The 15,754-nt window shown below is 48.1% G+C and overlaps 1 protein-coding gene across 2 annotated transcripts; it reads left to right on the top strand.

Annotated features, from left to right (window-relative positions):
• The first annotated feature begins 2,120 nt into the window (after positions 1-2,120).
• OSR2 (odd-skipped related transciption factor 2) lies at positions 2,121-8,737 on the top strand. 2 transcript variants are annotated; one of them, XM_004697461.2, is made up of 4 exons: positions 2,121-2,177; positions 5,616-6,373; positions 7,305-7,404; positions 8,248-8,737. In XM_004697461.2, exons 2-4 carry the CDS (start codon positions 5,718-5,720, stop codon positions 8,320-8,322), a joined length of 831 nt encoding a protein of 276 aa, XP_004697518.1. In that variant the 5' UTR covers positions 2,121-2,177; positions 5,616-5,717; the 3' UTR covers positions 8,323-8,737. The 2 variants fall into 2 exon arrangements, with proteins under 2 accessions (XP_004697518.1, XP_004697517.1); XM_004697460.2 differs by having other exon boundaries at positions 8,166-8,737.
• Positions 8,738-15,754: the final 7,017 nt, after the last annotated feature.

The following is a 15,754-nucleotide window of genomic DNA, read 5'->3' as shown; positions in this document are numbered from 1 at the left end:
CACACACACACACACACACACACACACACACACACACACACACACACACACACACACACACGCAAGAAAGGTGTCAAGCTCTGGAAGTTGCCTTCCCCTTAGGAAGCTTAGGAATACTCTTCGGGTCACCTCTAGCACGCGTCTGGGAGGTCTGTTAAAAGGAGAAAGTGCTTTCCAAGTCTCCCAAATTGAGAAAAGCTGCGGAAAGAAGGAGGTGGCTGGGGAGAGGGCACCGCAGGCACCCCCGCAGCTGGAGTTCAGGACTGAGCGCTAAAATGAAAGCACCCCTGTGGAACCCTAATTTCAGCTCCAGTCGGCTGCTACTGCACGCGGTTCGCCAAGTCTGCACCGACGCAGTTAAAGAGTGCCTCAGTTGTTAATCCTGGCGAATGTAAATGGGAAAGAAAAGGAAGAAAGATCTCCTTTCCTTGAGTTAAAGTCTTACAAAAAGAACGAAAAATTCTGTTCATCTCAGGTTAAACACAACAGAAGTTGTTCTACCTACCTAAAATGTTTCAGAATTTCTACTGGGATCCCCAATCACTTGGTTAACCTTTTTTTTTAATAGCTTTTACCCTCCCCTTCTATATATTCACTTTGCCCGCACGAATGAGGTTATTTTAATTGTCCTTCACAAGGCTCCGTCAAATTCATCTTTTAGTGGACACTTAAAATTGTAGTCTCTTGGCTGGGGACTCTGTGCCTCCCTAGCGCACATTGTCCAAGGTAGTCCCCAGCTGGCGACTCGTCTACAACGAAGAGCGGTTTCCTCGGTGTAATTTTCCCCAGTGTAAAGCACGCGGATGTCCTCCGAAAAGCGATTTACACGACTGCGAGTCCTTCCCTTCTCGCCTGCGGTCACCGGCTTTCCAGAGCAGGTGAAGTGCATTCTGCAGTTACTCTCACTGGACCAAGACCCTCGATGCACCATAAATTCGATTGAATTTCCTGGAGGCTGAACAGTGAACTCTAATTTTTGCTGAGAGTGAAAATGTACATGCTTGGAGAAGCTAGTATTTGTCTTTTTCAAAAAAATTTAAAATGAATCCTCATCATCCATTCCAGATGGATTTCTTACTGTTCGTCAATGGGTTGCTGACGTCCACCCTTTTAACCAAGTTGGTCAACAGCTTCGGAAATGTGCGCTGGCTGATGAAAACTAAACAATTGGAAGAATTTCTCCTGGGACATCCCTCATAGGTCTTGGCCACAATGACCAAATTAATCCATTGCCACCTCTATAAACAAACTTCTTTTTGAAGCCACACGACACAGAAACGGCAGAAATACGTCTAAAATCACATTCAAGTTGGACAACGTGCACCGACTGCAGGCTGGAGAAAAGAACTGATTGGCTGTACCCTAAGGAGAAGATAGCTGTATTCAATGTGTCAAGGTTGGAAATGAAGCTGAAGAGGGTGCCAAGTTAAACTACAAAACGCCGCTTGGGGTTTCTCTGTGGGGTCTCCCGCGGGAGAGGGGCGAGAGGACAAACGGTGGCGTTCCGAACAGGGTAAGGAAGAGTGGCATGGAGAAACGTGAGGATGGGCGTTGTGGTTGCGTGTGAGTTCTGCACTGAGTCACCTTCGCCGTGCAACAGGGAACTCTCGGGCAAACCTGCGCCTTTAAGACTCAGTTGCTATCCAAACACAAGTAAACAGAGTGGACCATTAGCGGGCGCCGGGCGCGGGGGCGGAGCCTGCGAGCTGGGGGCCCGCGCGGTTGCAGGACGCCGCCGCGAGGGGAGGCGGGGCCGCTACTAAAGCCCGTGACTCCAGGCCCTGGGCAGCCTGGGGAGGGACGCGGGCGGGCGGGGACGGAGCTCGGCTCTCTCGCTGCTGGAGGGTGATGGCCCTGCGAGGCTGCGGGCTCCGACCTTACCCGGAGTCGGCAGCGAGAGGCTCGCCGAGGCGCGGGGCGCTAAGCGACCGCTGAGTTTGGGCTCCAAGCACCCTGGTCTTTCCACTTCCGCGTCCACGGACTCCGACCAAGGCGAAGGAGCCGCGCTCGAAGCTTCGGCTGCCCGCGGTGCTCCGGATCATGTCCGCGGCGCCCAGGACTTGGCGCGGAGAGAGAAGTTTGCACCGAGCGGATCCGTTGAGCTGGCCTCGCCGCGCGCCCGGCCGCCTGGACCGGGTCTGAGCAGCGCAGTCCGGGCGGGCTTCCCTGTGCGGGAGGTGAGTGTCCGCGCGGGGCCCGGGCTGCAGCGGCCGAGAGCCAGGACGGGTCCGGGGGGCGCCAAGGGGTGTTTGCAGTCTCGGTCCGGCGGGGCCCAAGTTCACATCTCATGAAAAGAAATCATTGAGCTGCATTCCCGGGGCATTGTGTTTCTGACTTTCTTGGACCTCCGGCACGCTACTCGCAGCACGCGCGCGCGCGCAGACACACACTTACACTCACCACTGTGTTTTAGTTTTGCTTCGGATCATTTTATAGTAAGCTTCTAAAAGCTGACAGACCTTCGCAGAGATAACACTCTCAACCTGAGGCTGTCCTGCAAAGCCGGGGTGACCCGGCCCCCGGGCGGCTGCGGTGGCTCCGGGCGGGCTAGCGGGCACGTTGTGCCTGCCCAGCCTTGGACCCCGAAGGCGCCCTGGAAATGGAAAATTATCGGTCCGCCGTAGGAGAATTACTTACCTGAGAGCATTTCCAGCTCAGTATTGGCCGCCGGATTTTGTCGCCCTACTTCCAACCCCCGGGGAAAGGGGCAACAGGCCCTAGAGTTTAAACTGCTCGGATCCGGGAGAAATCGCCGCGATGAAGGTTTTGCGGCTGTAGGAAGGAGGAGGGAGAAAAGGTGTCCGTGGAGGGAGAGCGGGGTCTGCCTACCTGTTAGCAGAGAACAAAAGAAGGCTGGCGTTTCCCGGAGCGAAACGGCGCAGACAACTGCTTTCAAAGCTGTCCGCAGCTGGAACAGGAAAATCACTCACGCTGGGGAACAGTGGAGCGGGGAAACAACCCAGATTACGGGGAAGGAATCTTAATTTAATTAACTCCTTGAGAAGGCTGAGGAGCTGCGGAAAGGGCAAGAACGTTGCAGCCGTCCCGTACAGCCCCCCACCCCCCCCACACTATTCACCTGATCCAGTCGTCTCCCCCTCCCCCTTTTAAATCATCTTAGATCCACTTAGACTATTGCTTTCTGATTTATGCAAAATCCAGTTGTGGTTTGGGCTAAAATTCAGCGAGCCTATGGATCCATTGGTCAGTTTTCCCATATCACAACGCACAGGTTTCAGCAGATGACTCCAACTGTATATTACTTGGGGGTAATTCCATATAATAACACCGTTTAACCAAACAGCAAAACTGCTGATCAAATTACCACGTACTCCCCCACCATGCACACACCAATGTTTTGAGAGCTTCGCTGAACTGAAATTAGCATGTATACTTGTTGACAACCGGGGAACAGATATTTTTTTTAACTTCAGTTACCCGGCTGGACATTCCTGTAAGGAAAACTAATGTCCGCTCTACTGAACTGTATTGTCTTTCCTTGGTTCGCGTTGCTGCCCATGCAAAATTAAAAAGTAACCTCTCGTGGCCAGGAGATGGTGGACAGCAGAGGAAACTCGCTGTGATTGTCGGGGTGTGGGAACAGCTCTCGACAAAACGAAAGTACTTTAGATCTCGGCATTGACTTAAAATATCTTTTACAGATATTTCCAGCAACTCAGCGGGAGAGCCGGAACATAAACTCTTTTAATTATCTTTGGCCAAAGTGTCCGGCAGGACATTTGAGGGTGGTTCTCGTGGTAAAAGTGTTTCAGAAGGGTACACGCGATTTGCTCTTCTTGGCCTCTGCAAACGAAAACCAAACAAAGGAACATTTACTAGGAAATAGCGCGCCTGTGCCATTGCCATGCGGAATAACAATCGAATCGTTAATTTCCATGCTATAAAGCATTCTGAGAACAGGGAGGAGGAAGGTGGAACTCAGCTGTCTGCCAGCTAAAGTAACCTAAAACCTTGACTGGAAATTGCCAGTCGACGGTGACGAGCCCCCCACCCCCAGAAGGGGTAGGAGGAGCGTTTTGTCTCCTGGGTTTATTTGGAAGTAATCGAATCCAGAAATGTACCCCAAGGATGAATTCGGGTTCTTTGGGAGGAGTGACAGCTTTTCAACCCTATTTAAATCTGTGGCTGCCCTCATCGTGCAAAGTGCAGAAAAGGGAAATGGAATTGCTGGTTTTTCATTGAAGAGGAAATCAGATAGGTGAGCAGAGGCTTGAGGGTTGCCCCTGTGCGCACACACACACACACACACACACACACACACACACTCACACACACCGGATCCTGATTAGTGGTGGGAAAGTGTAGTACCCATGGGGGTGTACAGTTTCGGTTTAGTAGTTTGACTGAGACCCTCCGACTGTCACACACCTCTTGTGAGCCCCGGGCCTGAACTCCCAGACAGCAGACCACCGTGCAGAAGCAGTTCATTAATAAATCCCAGTCTCAGAGCAGGAGGGAGGGTCGGTGTGGGCCCCACTGAGGCAGCTAGGTTCTGCCTGGCCAGAGGGAGGTTTCTGCGGACCCCTACCCCCGGGTCTGTCCTCAGAGCCGGAGGCACCAGAGAAGAGAATCAGAGTAGAAAGGAGTGGGTGGAGAGGGGCGGCAGGACAGACCTCCCACCTTCCCGCTGGGTTCCAAAGACCTGCCTGCCTTTCTGAGCAGAGCTTAGTGCCAACCCACAACTAGAGGGACACTCCGAGGGAAGGCTGCCGGAGCTGGCAGAACATGCTGCAGAAAGGGGTTGGCAGAGAGTGGACCCACTCTGAATGCAGGTGCTGGGGCCGGCTGCAGGCCGAGTGACCCCAGGAATCTGGGTCACCAAGTGTTACCATTGGACTCAATGAGTGTGAGTATGTGCGCCCTGCTTAGGCCCAGGCCGCTGGTCTCGGACTGGGTTTCCTGGTGGCGCCCACCTCCTGGCCGTGGAGATTGGCATTCGGACTTGGAGAAAGACTTTGGGCCTGGGGAACTTCTGCTCTCCCCCCTCCCCTGCCTGAACCATCTGGAAGGGATCTTGGCGCGGGGGGCCGAAGGGGGAGTCATCTCTGGGTTGGAGAGAAGGGTGATTCCAGACCAGCCCCCCCCCCCAGATGTCGCTTTTCTTAAGTGTGACTCTGTCACCCCTGATCGATGGCACTGCAGCCGAGGCAGGGAAGGGAAAAAAAACCCGGAGATCATAGCGGAGGCCAGGCGGCTGCTCAGAGGGCCTCTGCCCCTAGGCCCGCTGCCGAGCCTTGGGGCCCGGGGTCGGCCCCACGTCGTTCCCTTGGAGCCCCGAAGCACTCCAGGGCCCAGGCGGTTGGTGCTGCGGGCCTGGGTTGCCGTTGCGCGGACCTTCCTGCGGGCTCCACAGTCGGGCGGCCAGGGTGCCCAGCTCGCCAGGAGGCCACTTCCTGCCAAGAGACCGAGCTCCAGGCTCCGGGTGGACTTTCTGGGCAGCTCTCGGTGGTGCCTTCCCGGCTTTCAAATTTGGGGGGCTCTTGGAGGACTGGGGAACAAGTCTCGGTTAACCCACGTGGGTACCCAGGGGCTGGCCGAAGCGGCAGGGCAGGACTTAATACTCACGCTCTGCTTTCTCCCGTTGCTGTTTCTAGGGCATTCTCTTGGTGCTGTTGTCTCTCTGAGAGTTTCACGTCCTCAGTCAGTGCGTCCTGGAAGCGAGAGGCGGCCCCCACCGCCCCCCAGGATCCCAGAAGATGGGGAGCAAAGCCCTGCCGGCGCCCATTCCGCTCCACCCATCCCTGCAGCTCACCAATTACTCCTTCCTGCAGGCTGTGAACACCTTCCCCGCCGCCGTGGACCACCTGCAGGGCCTGTACGGGCTCAGCGCTGTGCAGACCATGCACATGAACCACTGGACGCTGGGCTACCCCAACATGCACGAGATCGCCCGCTCCACCATCACTGAGATGGCCGCGGCCCAGGGCCTCATGGAGGCTCGCTTCCCCTTCCCAGCACTACCCTTTACCACCCACCTCTTCCACCCGAAGCAGGGGGCCATTGCCCACGTCCTTCCAGCCCTGCACAAGGACCGGCCCCGGTTTGACTTTGCCAACTTGGCGGTTGCCGCCACGCAGGAGGACCCCCCCAAGATGGGGGACCTGACCAAGCTGAGCCCGGGGCTGGGCAGTCCGATCTCGGGCCTCAGTAAATTGACTCCGGACAGAAAGCCCTCCCGTGGTAGGTTGCCCTCCAAAACGAAAAAAGAATTTATCTGCAAGTTTTGCGGCAGACACTTTACCAAATCCTACAACTTGCTCATCCATGAAAGGACCCACACAGATGAGAGGCCCTACACATGTGACATCTGCCACAAGGCTTTCCGGAGGCAAGATCACTTGCGAGATCACAGGTGAGGTGGGGGAAGGGGTTGAGCGAGGGAAAGCGACTTTGCCTAGAACAGCATTCTCAGGCTTCCTCCGAGCCATCTTTGAACTAGAAGAAAGGAAAAAAATCCCTAAAGAGACCCTCCCCATGGACTTCACCTGTCCCACAACAGCTACTGGTTTCCCTGTTCACTTCTTGTTTAAGATGAGGCAGGGTCTGATCCCAGTGTCCTCCCAGTTGCCCTGGCTACTGTGGGCTCCTTTCTGGAGACCTGCTGGGCCACTGGTTCCCGTTCACCTCCAGGCTTTCCCTAAGTATTCCCAGAGCCTGCCACAGAGACCCTCTGAAGCTTGATCTGCAGAGGGTGTGTCTTCGGGTTTCTGACAGTAGGAGCCAGCCCCCACCTGCCCTCCCTGACTGGGCACTAATACACGGCGAGGAGAAGAAACTGTAACTTGAGCGTTCTCTCCTGCTACAAATTTCCCAAGAGGGCACTAGGATCTTCCCTGTAACCGACCTGCAGTTCCTCTGTCTGCATTTCCCGTACCCAGCCTCCTTCACGCTTCCAAGGGGGGCTCTAAAATCGGCTCTCCTGGGCCCAGCCTTGCCTTACATCCCGACTTGGCCGATTTAAATCTCAGAGAGAATGTGGAGGCCACAAGGGCCCCTTTGGTGAGATTTCTGGCTCCAGAGTGCACCAGAGAGGGCAAGCAAGTGTAGCTAAAAGCCCGCAGGCCGTGAAGGCATTGAAGAGTCTCTAACCGAGATGAACCATAAACAGTATTACACCGCAAAAATAAATAAGTAAATAACTACAACCTGGAAACCCCGGTTCTTTTTGCGAACCTTCCACTGCTTTATTTTGAGTAATGGTCAAAAGGAAAACCCTCTTTGGTGGAGGGGAGGGGTTAATTTGGGTGATCTCCATCTCAATGAATCCTTGTATTGATTTTCAGGTATATCCATTCCAAAGAAAAACCCTTCAAATGTCAGGAATGTGGGAAAGGATTCTGTCAGTCTAGAACACTAGCAGTTCACAAAACTTTACATATGCAGGTAAGTTTGTTTTCTTGCTTAAAAACCCTTGACTGTAATTGCTTTACAAAAGGTGTTTAACGGCAGTGAGTTCCTCCTAAGCGAGTCCATCTAGGTTAGCTCTACAGATGGAGAAAAGTAGCTCTCCCGGGGTTTTGTTGTTTGCATGTTTCCTTTTTAATTCCAAAATAATGAGTTTTATCGAGCATAAAACTCTAAAAAAGGAAAAAAGAACAAGCCACTCTATTTTAAATTCCAATTTTAGAACGATTATTTTTATATCCGATCTACCCTGCATTTAAAGTTTTCGAATTTGGGAGGAAATAAAGGTAATTTTGATAATGGAGGCATGGTGAAATCTCATATGCTCGCTCTCCCGGGGGGCTCATGATTTGTAATTTTGGGAACATTGAGGAATAGTTTAATTTTCCAGCAAAGAGAAGCCTTTAGAGAGGACGGAGAGATTCCCCCCACCCCTTTCCTGCCTGTGACGTGGTGGTGAAATGTAAAGAGCTGGTAATCACCAAGCCCACCTCGGTGGGTGGTGGCCTCACAGCTGCCCCCCTCCCCCAAGCTATCTGGGCAATCAGGCCCGTGCATGTGCCTGTGTGTGTTTCCCTGATTGGACGATTAGGAGCCCAGATTTGTCCCCGCAGGTCCCCTTGTTTAGTGCCCCGCGCGCGTGTTATGTTAACGCTCAGATACCGATAAGACAAGACTATTGTGAAGGGTGCAGTGGTGGTGTGAAGGATTAATCCTTTGCTTGCTTCACATCTGCACAGGAATCTCCACACAAATGCCCCACATGTGGAAGAACCTTTAATCAGAGAAGTAATCTGAAAACTCACCTTCTCACCCATACAGACATCAAGCCCTACAGCTGCGAGCAGTGCGGCAAAGTGTTCAGGCGAAACTGTGATCTGCGGCGCCACAGCCTGACTCACACCCCGCGGCAGGACTTCTAGGGAAGCCCAGGATCTGTCCCGAGCCGCAGCCGCACCCCTTCCCCAGACTCCTCTGCACACCTCCTCCCAGGAGCCCCCCCCTCCCAGCCCCCCATACTGACCCCAGCTCTGGCCAGGCTGCAGCCGCGCACCTGCAGCTCCTAAGACTTAACTCTTCGTCGGGAGGACTGAGAACTGTAGAAAGCCACACGCGTACATCCCTTCACCAAGAGCATAGCTAGTACCTTGTAGCTATTCACAGCTCATTTTAGAGCTCTGTACATAAATGTCGTCGGTCTCCGTTTTGTTGTGTTTTTGTATCTTTGTTGGATGCATCTAGATCTGGAAAATGGAAGCCAAATTTGTCTTTAAAGACTGTATTTCAAAATAAAACGTTTGGTTTGTTTGTTTGCTTGTTTCGAGCTTTCTGCATAAGCATCCTGTGTAACTTCGGTTTTTCCTTGCAATTCTGGAAGAATGGGTTGCTGCTAAGTAAGCCATGCTGAAGGATCATCCTCATCCTGGGGTGTCTATACTAGGGCTTTTCACAGTTCTTTTATGGAAATGTTGCCCTTCCCGTTTTTTTGGACTGGGGTGTGTTGGAATTAGACAATTCTGCTCTCTTGGTGTTCTGCAAAGATCTTAAAGCTCTGAGGCCTATCCCTTTTTGTGCTTATCCGATTTCTTTGTGCATTATTCCTTCAGATCATAGGTTCCCAAACTTGTTTGGCCTCTCACCCCCTTTTCAGAAAAAAAGGTTAACTCAGTGCCCCCCCCCACTCCGGGATTTTAAAAAAACATTTGTACTATATAGCCCTCCATAATCCAGGATAAAGTGTAGGTAGGACTGCTTTGTCAGCTCCCCTGAAGTGGCATCACCCATTTGGGGAAACACTGCTTCAGATTAAAAGCCATCTATTAATCATTATTCATAACATGTCCATCCGGAGGCTGCTCTGCTTGAGAGCACAGGGTGGGAAGAAGTACAAGGAAAAAGAAGAGACATTTCTCGCCACTTTATTTTTAGGTCCTTGACCTCTTGTCAAAGTTTATGCTCACCAGTAGACTTTGAACCCTGATTTATCACTTTAGACACCTGATCCTGCTCTCAAGGGAGACAGCTAAAACCCTATAAAAAAGGACGGGGAGGTACAATCCTCTAGAAGATGGGCACGCACAGGAGGTTCCTGAGTGCATGAAATAGTCCATCCCCAGGATGGGGCTCCTTCGTTCTAGAAAGTTAAACGCTCTCTGTAAAGCCAAGTGATTAAGAGATAGTTGAGGTTTTCCATCCAGGTTGGCCTTTTGACCCCGGCAAAATGCTAGGAGTACAGGTTCCATTGGGCATGGAGCTCATGGTAAGCGTGTCATGAAATACCTTCTGAGGTCTTTCCAAGTGATATACTATCAAAATGTCAGGCACTATTGTAAATTCTAAATATTTGGAGAATAGAAGGGAAATTATTGGACTTAAGAGGGAAGTCCAGAAGAGACTTGTGGCCTAGTGGTCCAGTAAGTTCTCAAAACTGTTCAATAGTGAATAGGTGGATAAATACAGGCATTCTTGGATTTTTTTGTTTGTTTTTATTTGTATGTTTGTGAGAAGAGGGTACGTTTCACTGCAGGCATTATGTGTTTATAGATGGACCTTAGAATTCTCCAGAATGGTTGGGATTTGAAAACAAAATTCCTAACAGTACCTTGTACTTTACAACTTACTCCAAAACCAAGCTTACTGCCACCACAGAGTGAATTCCAACGCTGAAGACAGAGGACAAAGTAGAACTGCCCCCTGTGGATTTCTGAGACTGAATCTTTACAGAAGTAGAAAGCCTCTTCATTCTCCCACAAAGCCGCCGGTGGTTTCAAACTACTGCCCTTGTGTTCAGCAGCTCAACAGTAACCCACTGCACCATTAGTGCTCTGGACTCCCTGCTTAGGGAGCTGGCTTCCACTTCTCACTGGAGATTACTTCTCTCCAATAAAACGTCTACTCCCAGCTCGCATGTCTAAGGTGCACACAGATGCATTCTCCAATAGGAGGTTTCGCTGGGCCAGGGGACAGGAATAAAGTGGTGGTGGTGTGTGCGTGCGTGCGTGCGTGTGATTTAGAGGACTGAAACTACAGAATTAACTCAGTGACCTCTCTGTTCTACTCGTTCAAGCCTGCCTTGACCCAGATTTGAGTCCTTTAGGTCAGGGTCACACACGGCCGGTCCCTAGAGTTCTACTCTGGCAGGCCTTGTTCCATGTAGTTAGTCTCACTGCCTCACCCACCCCAACGAACTACAAGCGTCCACAGTTCCAGCGCACAAGGTTCAGTCTAATTATCAAAGAATGACCCTTGCTCGCTATCAAACTACAGGCATATCCTTGAAGTCCCTGTCACCGGGGTATATAGATAGCTATCACTAGAATGCAGTTCCTCTACGCTTATTGTCGTTGGAAAACTGGGACTCAGAAGCGAAACTAGAATAGAGAAGGTGCAGAAAGCAGAGTCTCCTCCTCTACGCACCATTGCAAACCTTAAGGCCAATTTATTTGTCATTTCTAAATGTATTCATTGATTTTATAAGGGCTTTTATATGCTAAGGAACCCTGGTGACCTAGGGGTTACATTCTGGGTTGCTAACTGCAAGGTCAGCAGTTCAAGACCACCAGTCACTCAGAGGGAGAAAGATAAGGTGTTCTATTCGTATAAAGAGCTAGTCTCAGAAGCTCACAGGGGCAGTTGTACCCCATCCCTTTAGGATTGCTATGAGTGGGTATTGACACAATCAATGGCAGTAATCTTGGTTTGGGGGTTTATATTGCTAAGGCACCCTAGTGGTGCAGTAGGTTAAGCATTGCATTGGGCTGCTAATTGCTAGATTACTGGTTCAAACCCACCAACCATTCCAAATGAGAAAGATGAGACTGTTTCAATCAAGATCGTGTCTCAGAAACCCTAGGTAGGGAGCAGTTGTTCTCTGACCCATAGGGTCACTGGGAGTTGGACTATGTTCGATGACAGTGGGTTTGGATTTTTGTATGTGAGTTCCATGTGCCAAGGTATATTTTAGGTTCTGCCAATTTCTATGATCAGTTTCTGCCTTTCTATATTATAAACCAAGTAGTACCTTTTTGAAAGCTTGACTTTAGAATCTATAATAGTGATTACTATGTAATATATAGTATTCACTATATATTATATTAATATATATAAATTATATATATAAACTATATAATAGAATCAATACTCTCAATGTAGACTCTGAAGTTCAGCCTCCAGCTAGGCTCAGAAAGGATCTAATCTGTCAGGGTTGACTCTTTCTACACCCTTTACATGATCCTCATGTGAACTTTTGAGCAGTAGGTTCCTCTCCAAACTTTGGGTATAGTTTCTGGTTCTTCTTTAGAATGCCCAAGTATGCAGGAAATGAATCCCTTGTGAGACTCATGCATGAGACATTATAAGGAATCTGATACCTTGTATCCTAGGAAATTGATCTGCTGCTTTTTTGGTTCAGAGAAGAGTCATTATTTGATTTTTAGATTAGCCTGTGTTTTCCTTACACCCTTTGCCATAGTCAACTCATGAATCAATACTCCTGGCTAGGGGCCAGGGGTGGGAAATCTCCCGAGTCATAACCACAGTGATGAAAAACTTCATGAACAAGAGTTGAGTATTACTCTTGAACTGTGAGCTTGATCTCATTTTGTAAGCCATCGGTGGAATTAAAAAAATTTTCCCCCTAAAACCCAAGTAGCTTATAAACCAATTGTTAATGTAAATGTATGAATGCATATGAGGTGCACTTACTGATGCTGGTTTTGAAATGTAGGTTGTGTGGTACTTGTGCTTTCTCTTGGTAGTAATTAACATTGCTATTTTGCGTAACCATAGCCTCTTTTCCCTGAGAAGGCCCTTTCCAAATGTTGACTGACAGACAACCAAAAAGTCAACAAGTCTAAAATCTCAGTTCCATGGAAGAAGCACACCAGCCTATGCAACCACGAGGTGTCGAAGGGATCAGGTGTAAGGCATCATCAGAACAAAAAATCTTACCATAGTGAATGATGGGGGGAAGTGCGGAGTGGAGATCCAAAGCCCTTTAGTAGGCCACTGGAGATCCCCTCCCAGAGGGGTCTCGGGGAGGAGATGAGCCAGTCAGGGTGCGATGTAACAATGATGAGAAATACAACTTTCCTCTAGTTCCTAAATGTTTCCTCCTAGCTCCCACTACCATGACTCGAATTCGATCTTGCAAGTCTGGCTAGACCAGAGGAGGTACACTGGTACAGATAGGAACTGAAAATACAGGGAATCCAGGACGGATGAGCCCTATAGGACCAGTGGTGTGAGTGGCAAAACAGGGAGGGTAAAGGGAGAATGGGTAGGAAAGAGGGAACCGATTACATGGAACTTTGTGTGACCTCCTCCCTGAGGGACAGACAACCGAAAAGTGGGTGAAGGGAGATGTCAGGCAGGGGAAGATATGACAAAATACCCATTTATAAACTATCAAGGGTTCATGCGGGAGGGGGGAGCGGGGAGGTAGGGGAAAAATGAGGACCTAATGTCAGGGGTTTAAATGGAGAGAAAATGTTTTGAGAAACGATGTACAAATGCGCTTTACACAATTGATGTGTGTATGGATTGGGATAACAGTTGTATGAGCCCCTAATAAAATGTTAAAAAAAAAAAAAGTAACACACAACAACAAAAATAAATAAATAAATAAATCTCAGTTCAGGTGCAAGACTACCACTTCTGATGAAATCAGAGGCAGGTACTGTGAGTTTCTTCTGTTCATTTCTAAGACGTTACCATTGACCTGTGGGCCTCTGTACCCTTACTCCAGGAAGGCATTTGGGAAACCTTAGCTCTTACACACTGTCAACTTGATCGTTGGATTTGGGCTATAAGCTGTACAGCATCTATAGCAAATTATAATAGGAGACTCATTACCATGCCATAAAGGGCTGCCTTCCCTGTGACTCAAGTGATATAAGTATTATTATAATAAAGAATAAAGTTGATGAAACAATATAACGATATAAAAAGAATGGCTTGTGATTTGGAAGGGTTGTGTGTGTTTACCTTTATTAATTTAATAGTGAGACTGTCCTCAATTTTCCTTCTGAAATGTAACTTGCCACTGATAACCAACTCTGCTGACAGCAACGAGCAATTGAAGGGAGTGGAAATCAGAATGATTCAGCTTTGATGACCCGAGATATTTCAAGTTCATTCTTGTTTCCTTTCTTTATTACTTGTTGAGTTTCCACCACCCCCCTCAAAAAAAAAACAACTTTATGTTGTTTTTCTCTTGAAAATATCTAAAGGCAAAAACTGATAGCAAGCAACAACAACAACCTGTCATTAACCTACAGAGCAAACAAGAGGAAAATGGTTAACGATGATGCTACCTCTGTTTCAGCCTGCTTTCTTCTGGAAGACACAAATGAACCAACAAACGAAAAGAAAAGGGCTTACGACACAAAGTTTTCAGGGATGTTTAACTAATCGGTGTGACAAGGTCATCTAAAGCAATTCTTGTGCTTCTCCGTGCTTTCGTATTAGTGTGTAGATGGGCTTCCTTCATGACCCCCAAACAGCTGCCACTCCTCCAAGCATTACCTCCTCTAGTACATTCCACAGGCAGAACAAGGATGGTATTTAAAAACCGAAATCTCGCCAAGTTTACCCTTGTATGTCACTTAGAGACCTGAGCGGCTTGCCCCTTCCTAAGCCAATCATTGACAGCCCATCGCCCCAGAGTGGATTCTGACCTAGAGCAACCTTAGAGGACAGAGTTGAACTGCCCCATAGGGTTTCCAAAGCTGAAACTTGTGTGGAAGCCAATTGCCATTTCCTTCTCCGGAAGGTGGGTTCAGACTGCCTGCCACAGCCAAGCCACCGGGAATGAAGTCTACTCTAGGCATGATGATGGAGCCTTGAGTACCTGAATTCTGTTAGCAAGGAGGAAAGGAGAATTTGTTTCTGTGGAATATTATGCGGATGTTAAAAATGAACAATCCGGGCTTAAAAGCAACAATAAATGGCATATGAGATGTTATCGCAATCATATAAAACACCTATTATTAAAGCATCCCAATATGTTAATAGCTATTAATGAATGGCAAACTAAATGTGTATTTTGAGCTGTTCGGTGGTGTGCTTGTGATACTTTCATCAAGGAAAAAGCTAATGCATTGTTATGTCTTAAATACACGAGCCTGCATTGGCTCAATGGTTTTGATATTTATTCAGGTTTGATCTGACCCACCCGTCTTGGCTTTGCAGTCTCTGTATAGACACCGCACCATATAGATCCTCGAATTTAGTTGCATCTGAACTTTCTAGTATCTCTGCTGTCCTTCCATGGATTTCCATTCAGACCCCCATGTCCTACTCTTTCTGTATCCTGGTGCTGGGTTTTCTCCCTTTTTCTGGGTTTCAATCAGTTTAACTTAGTGTTGCTCAAGTGTGAGCAGCAGAATTAACCAGGGTATGTATTTCTCAGCTCCTACTCCAGGGAGTCAATTGGAATTTGGGTGATAAAGATTGAGGACTCTGTATTCTAAGCCAATATTCCAGATAGATCTTATGAGTATAAAAGGCTGAGAACTTCTGCGTTAGCCTTTGACACCGCCAGTCCCTTTATCTTATCTATCTACTATGTGCCTACCACAATAAACATAAAACAAATGTCAGCCCACTTTCTTTACTTATTTCCTCCGTGTCCTTGAAGCTGTCAAATGCCCTGCTTTGGTTGTAACTGCCTGCCACGGTCTCTCCCCGTCACCGTGCTCGTCAATGGTTGCTGCCTTGAATTTCCATTTTCCTTTGGATATACATACACAGCGTCATCACCAATCTTATCTTTTTTTGTTCTCATCTGGTCTCATAATCCAGTCACCAATTTGCAGAGATGGGAATAAAGCAAGGGGACTATTAATGAAGATGAGGGAAAAAAATCCAGAGAAATAAGAAATAATTTCCCTTGCAATTTGTTATTTGAAATATCACCAAATGACTTGTTGCTTCAGCTTCTCTATAAAGAATGTGAATTTCCTTTGATGTTTTATGTATTGAGGTGTGGCTGTGTGCTGGTTTTAAGAATGGAGATAAGTTACATTGGGTTTTATTATTTTTTTGTATTATATTATCATCACATTAAAATTTTAGAGTAGGAAAGATGCATGGATATGAAGCTGGAGATGGATTTAATTTTTTTAGGCCCTGGAATTCTTATGAACAAGACATTTACCTCTCTGAGACTCAATTTTCTTCCTGTAAAATGAAGGTTTGTACTATACGATTCTCGTTGCGGTAAGCATCGCTAAATTATGAGAAAAGTATAGTTCACGTCACAAAATCTAAAATGTATCAATAAATAACATCTTATTTCACCTCTCTCACTAAGAAAATTAACTCAGTA

Source organism: Echinops telfairi, unplaced genomic scaffold (assembly GCF_000313985.2).
Source record: "Echinops telfairi isolate 266 unplaced genomic scaffold, ASM31398v2 ScPeMD7_1;HRSCAF=3_0, whole genome shotgun sequence".
NCBI classification, from domain to species: domain Eukaryota; kingdom Metazoa; phylum Chordata; class Mammalia; order Afrosoricida; family Tenrecidae; genus Echinops; species Echinops telfairi.
The sequence above is the reverse complement of the archived record's forward strand: the minus strand, read 5'-3'. Positions and strand labels throughout refer to the sequence as shown.

Excerpts from the sequence above, each read along its gene's own strand:
- OSR2 (XM_004697460.2), top strand. The coding sequence starts at position 5,718 with ATGGGGAGCAAAGCCCTGCCGGCGCCCATTCCGCTCCACCCATCCCTG. Across the intron at positions 6,374-7,304 it reads GATCACTTGCGAGATCACAG|GTATATCCATTCCAAAGAAA; the intron begins GTGAGGTGGGGG and ends ATTGATTTTCAG. Across the intron at positions 7,405-8,165 it reads ACAAAACTTTACATATGCAG|GAATCTCCACACAAATGCCC; the intron begins GTAAGTTTGTTT and ends ACATCTGCACAG.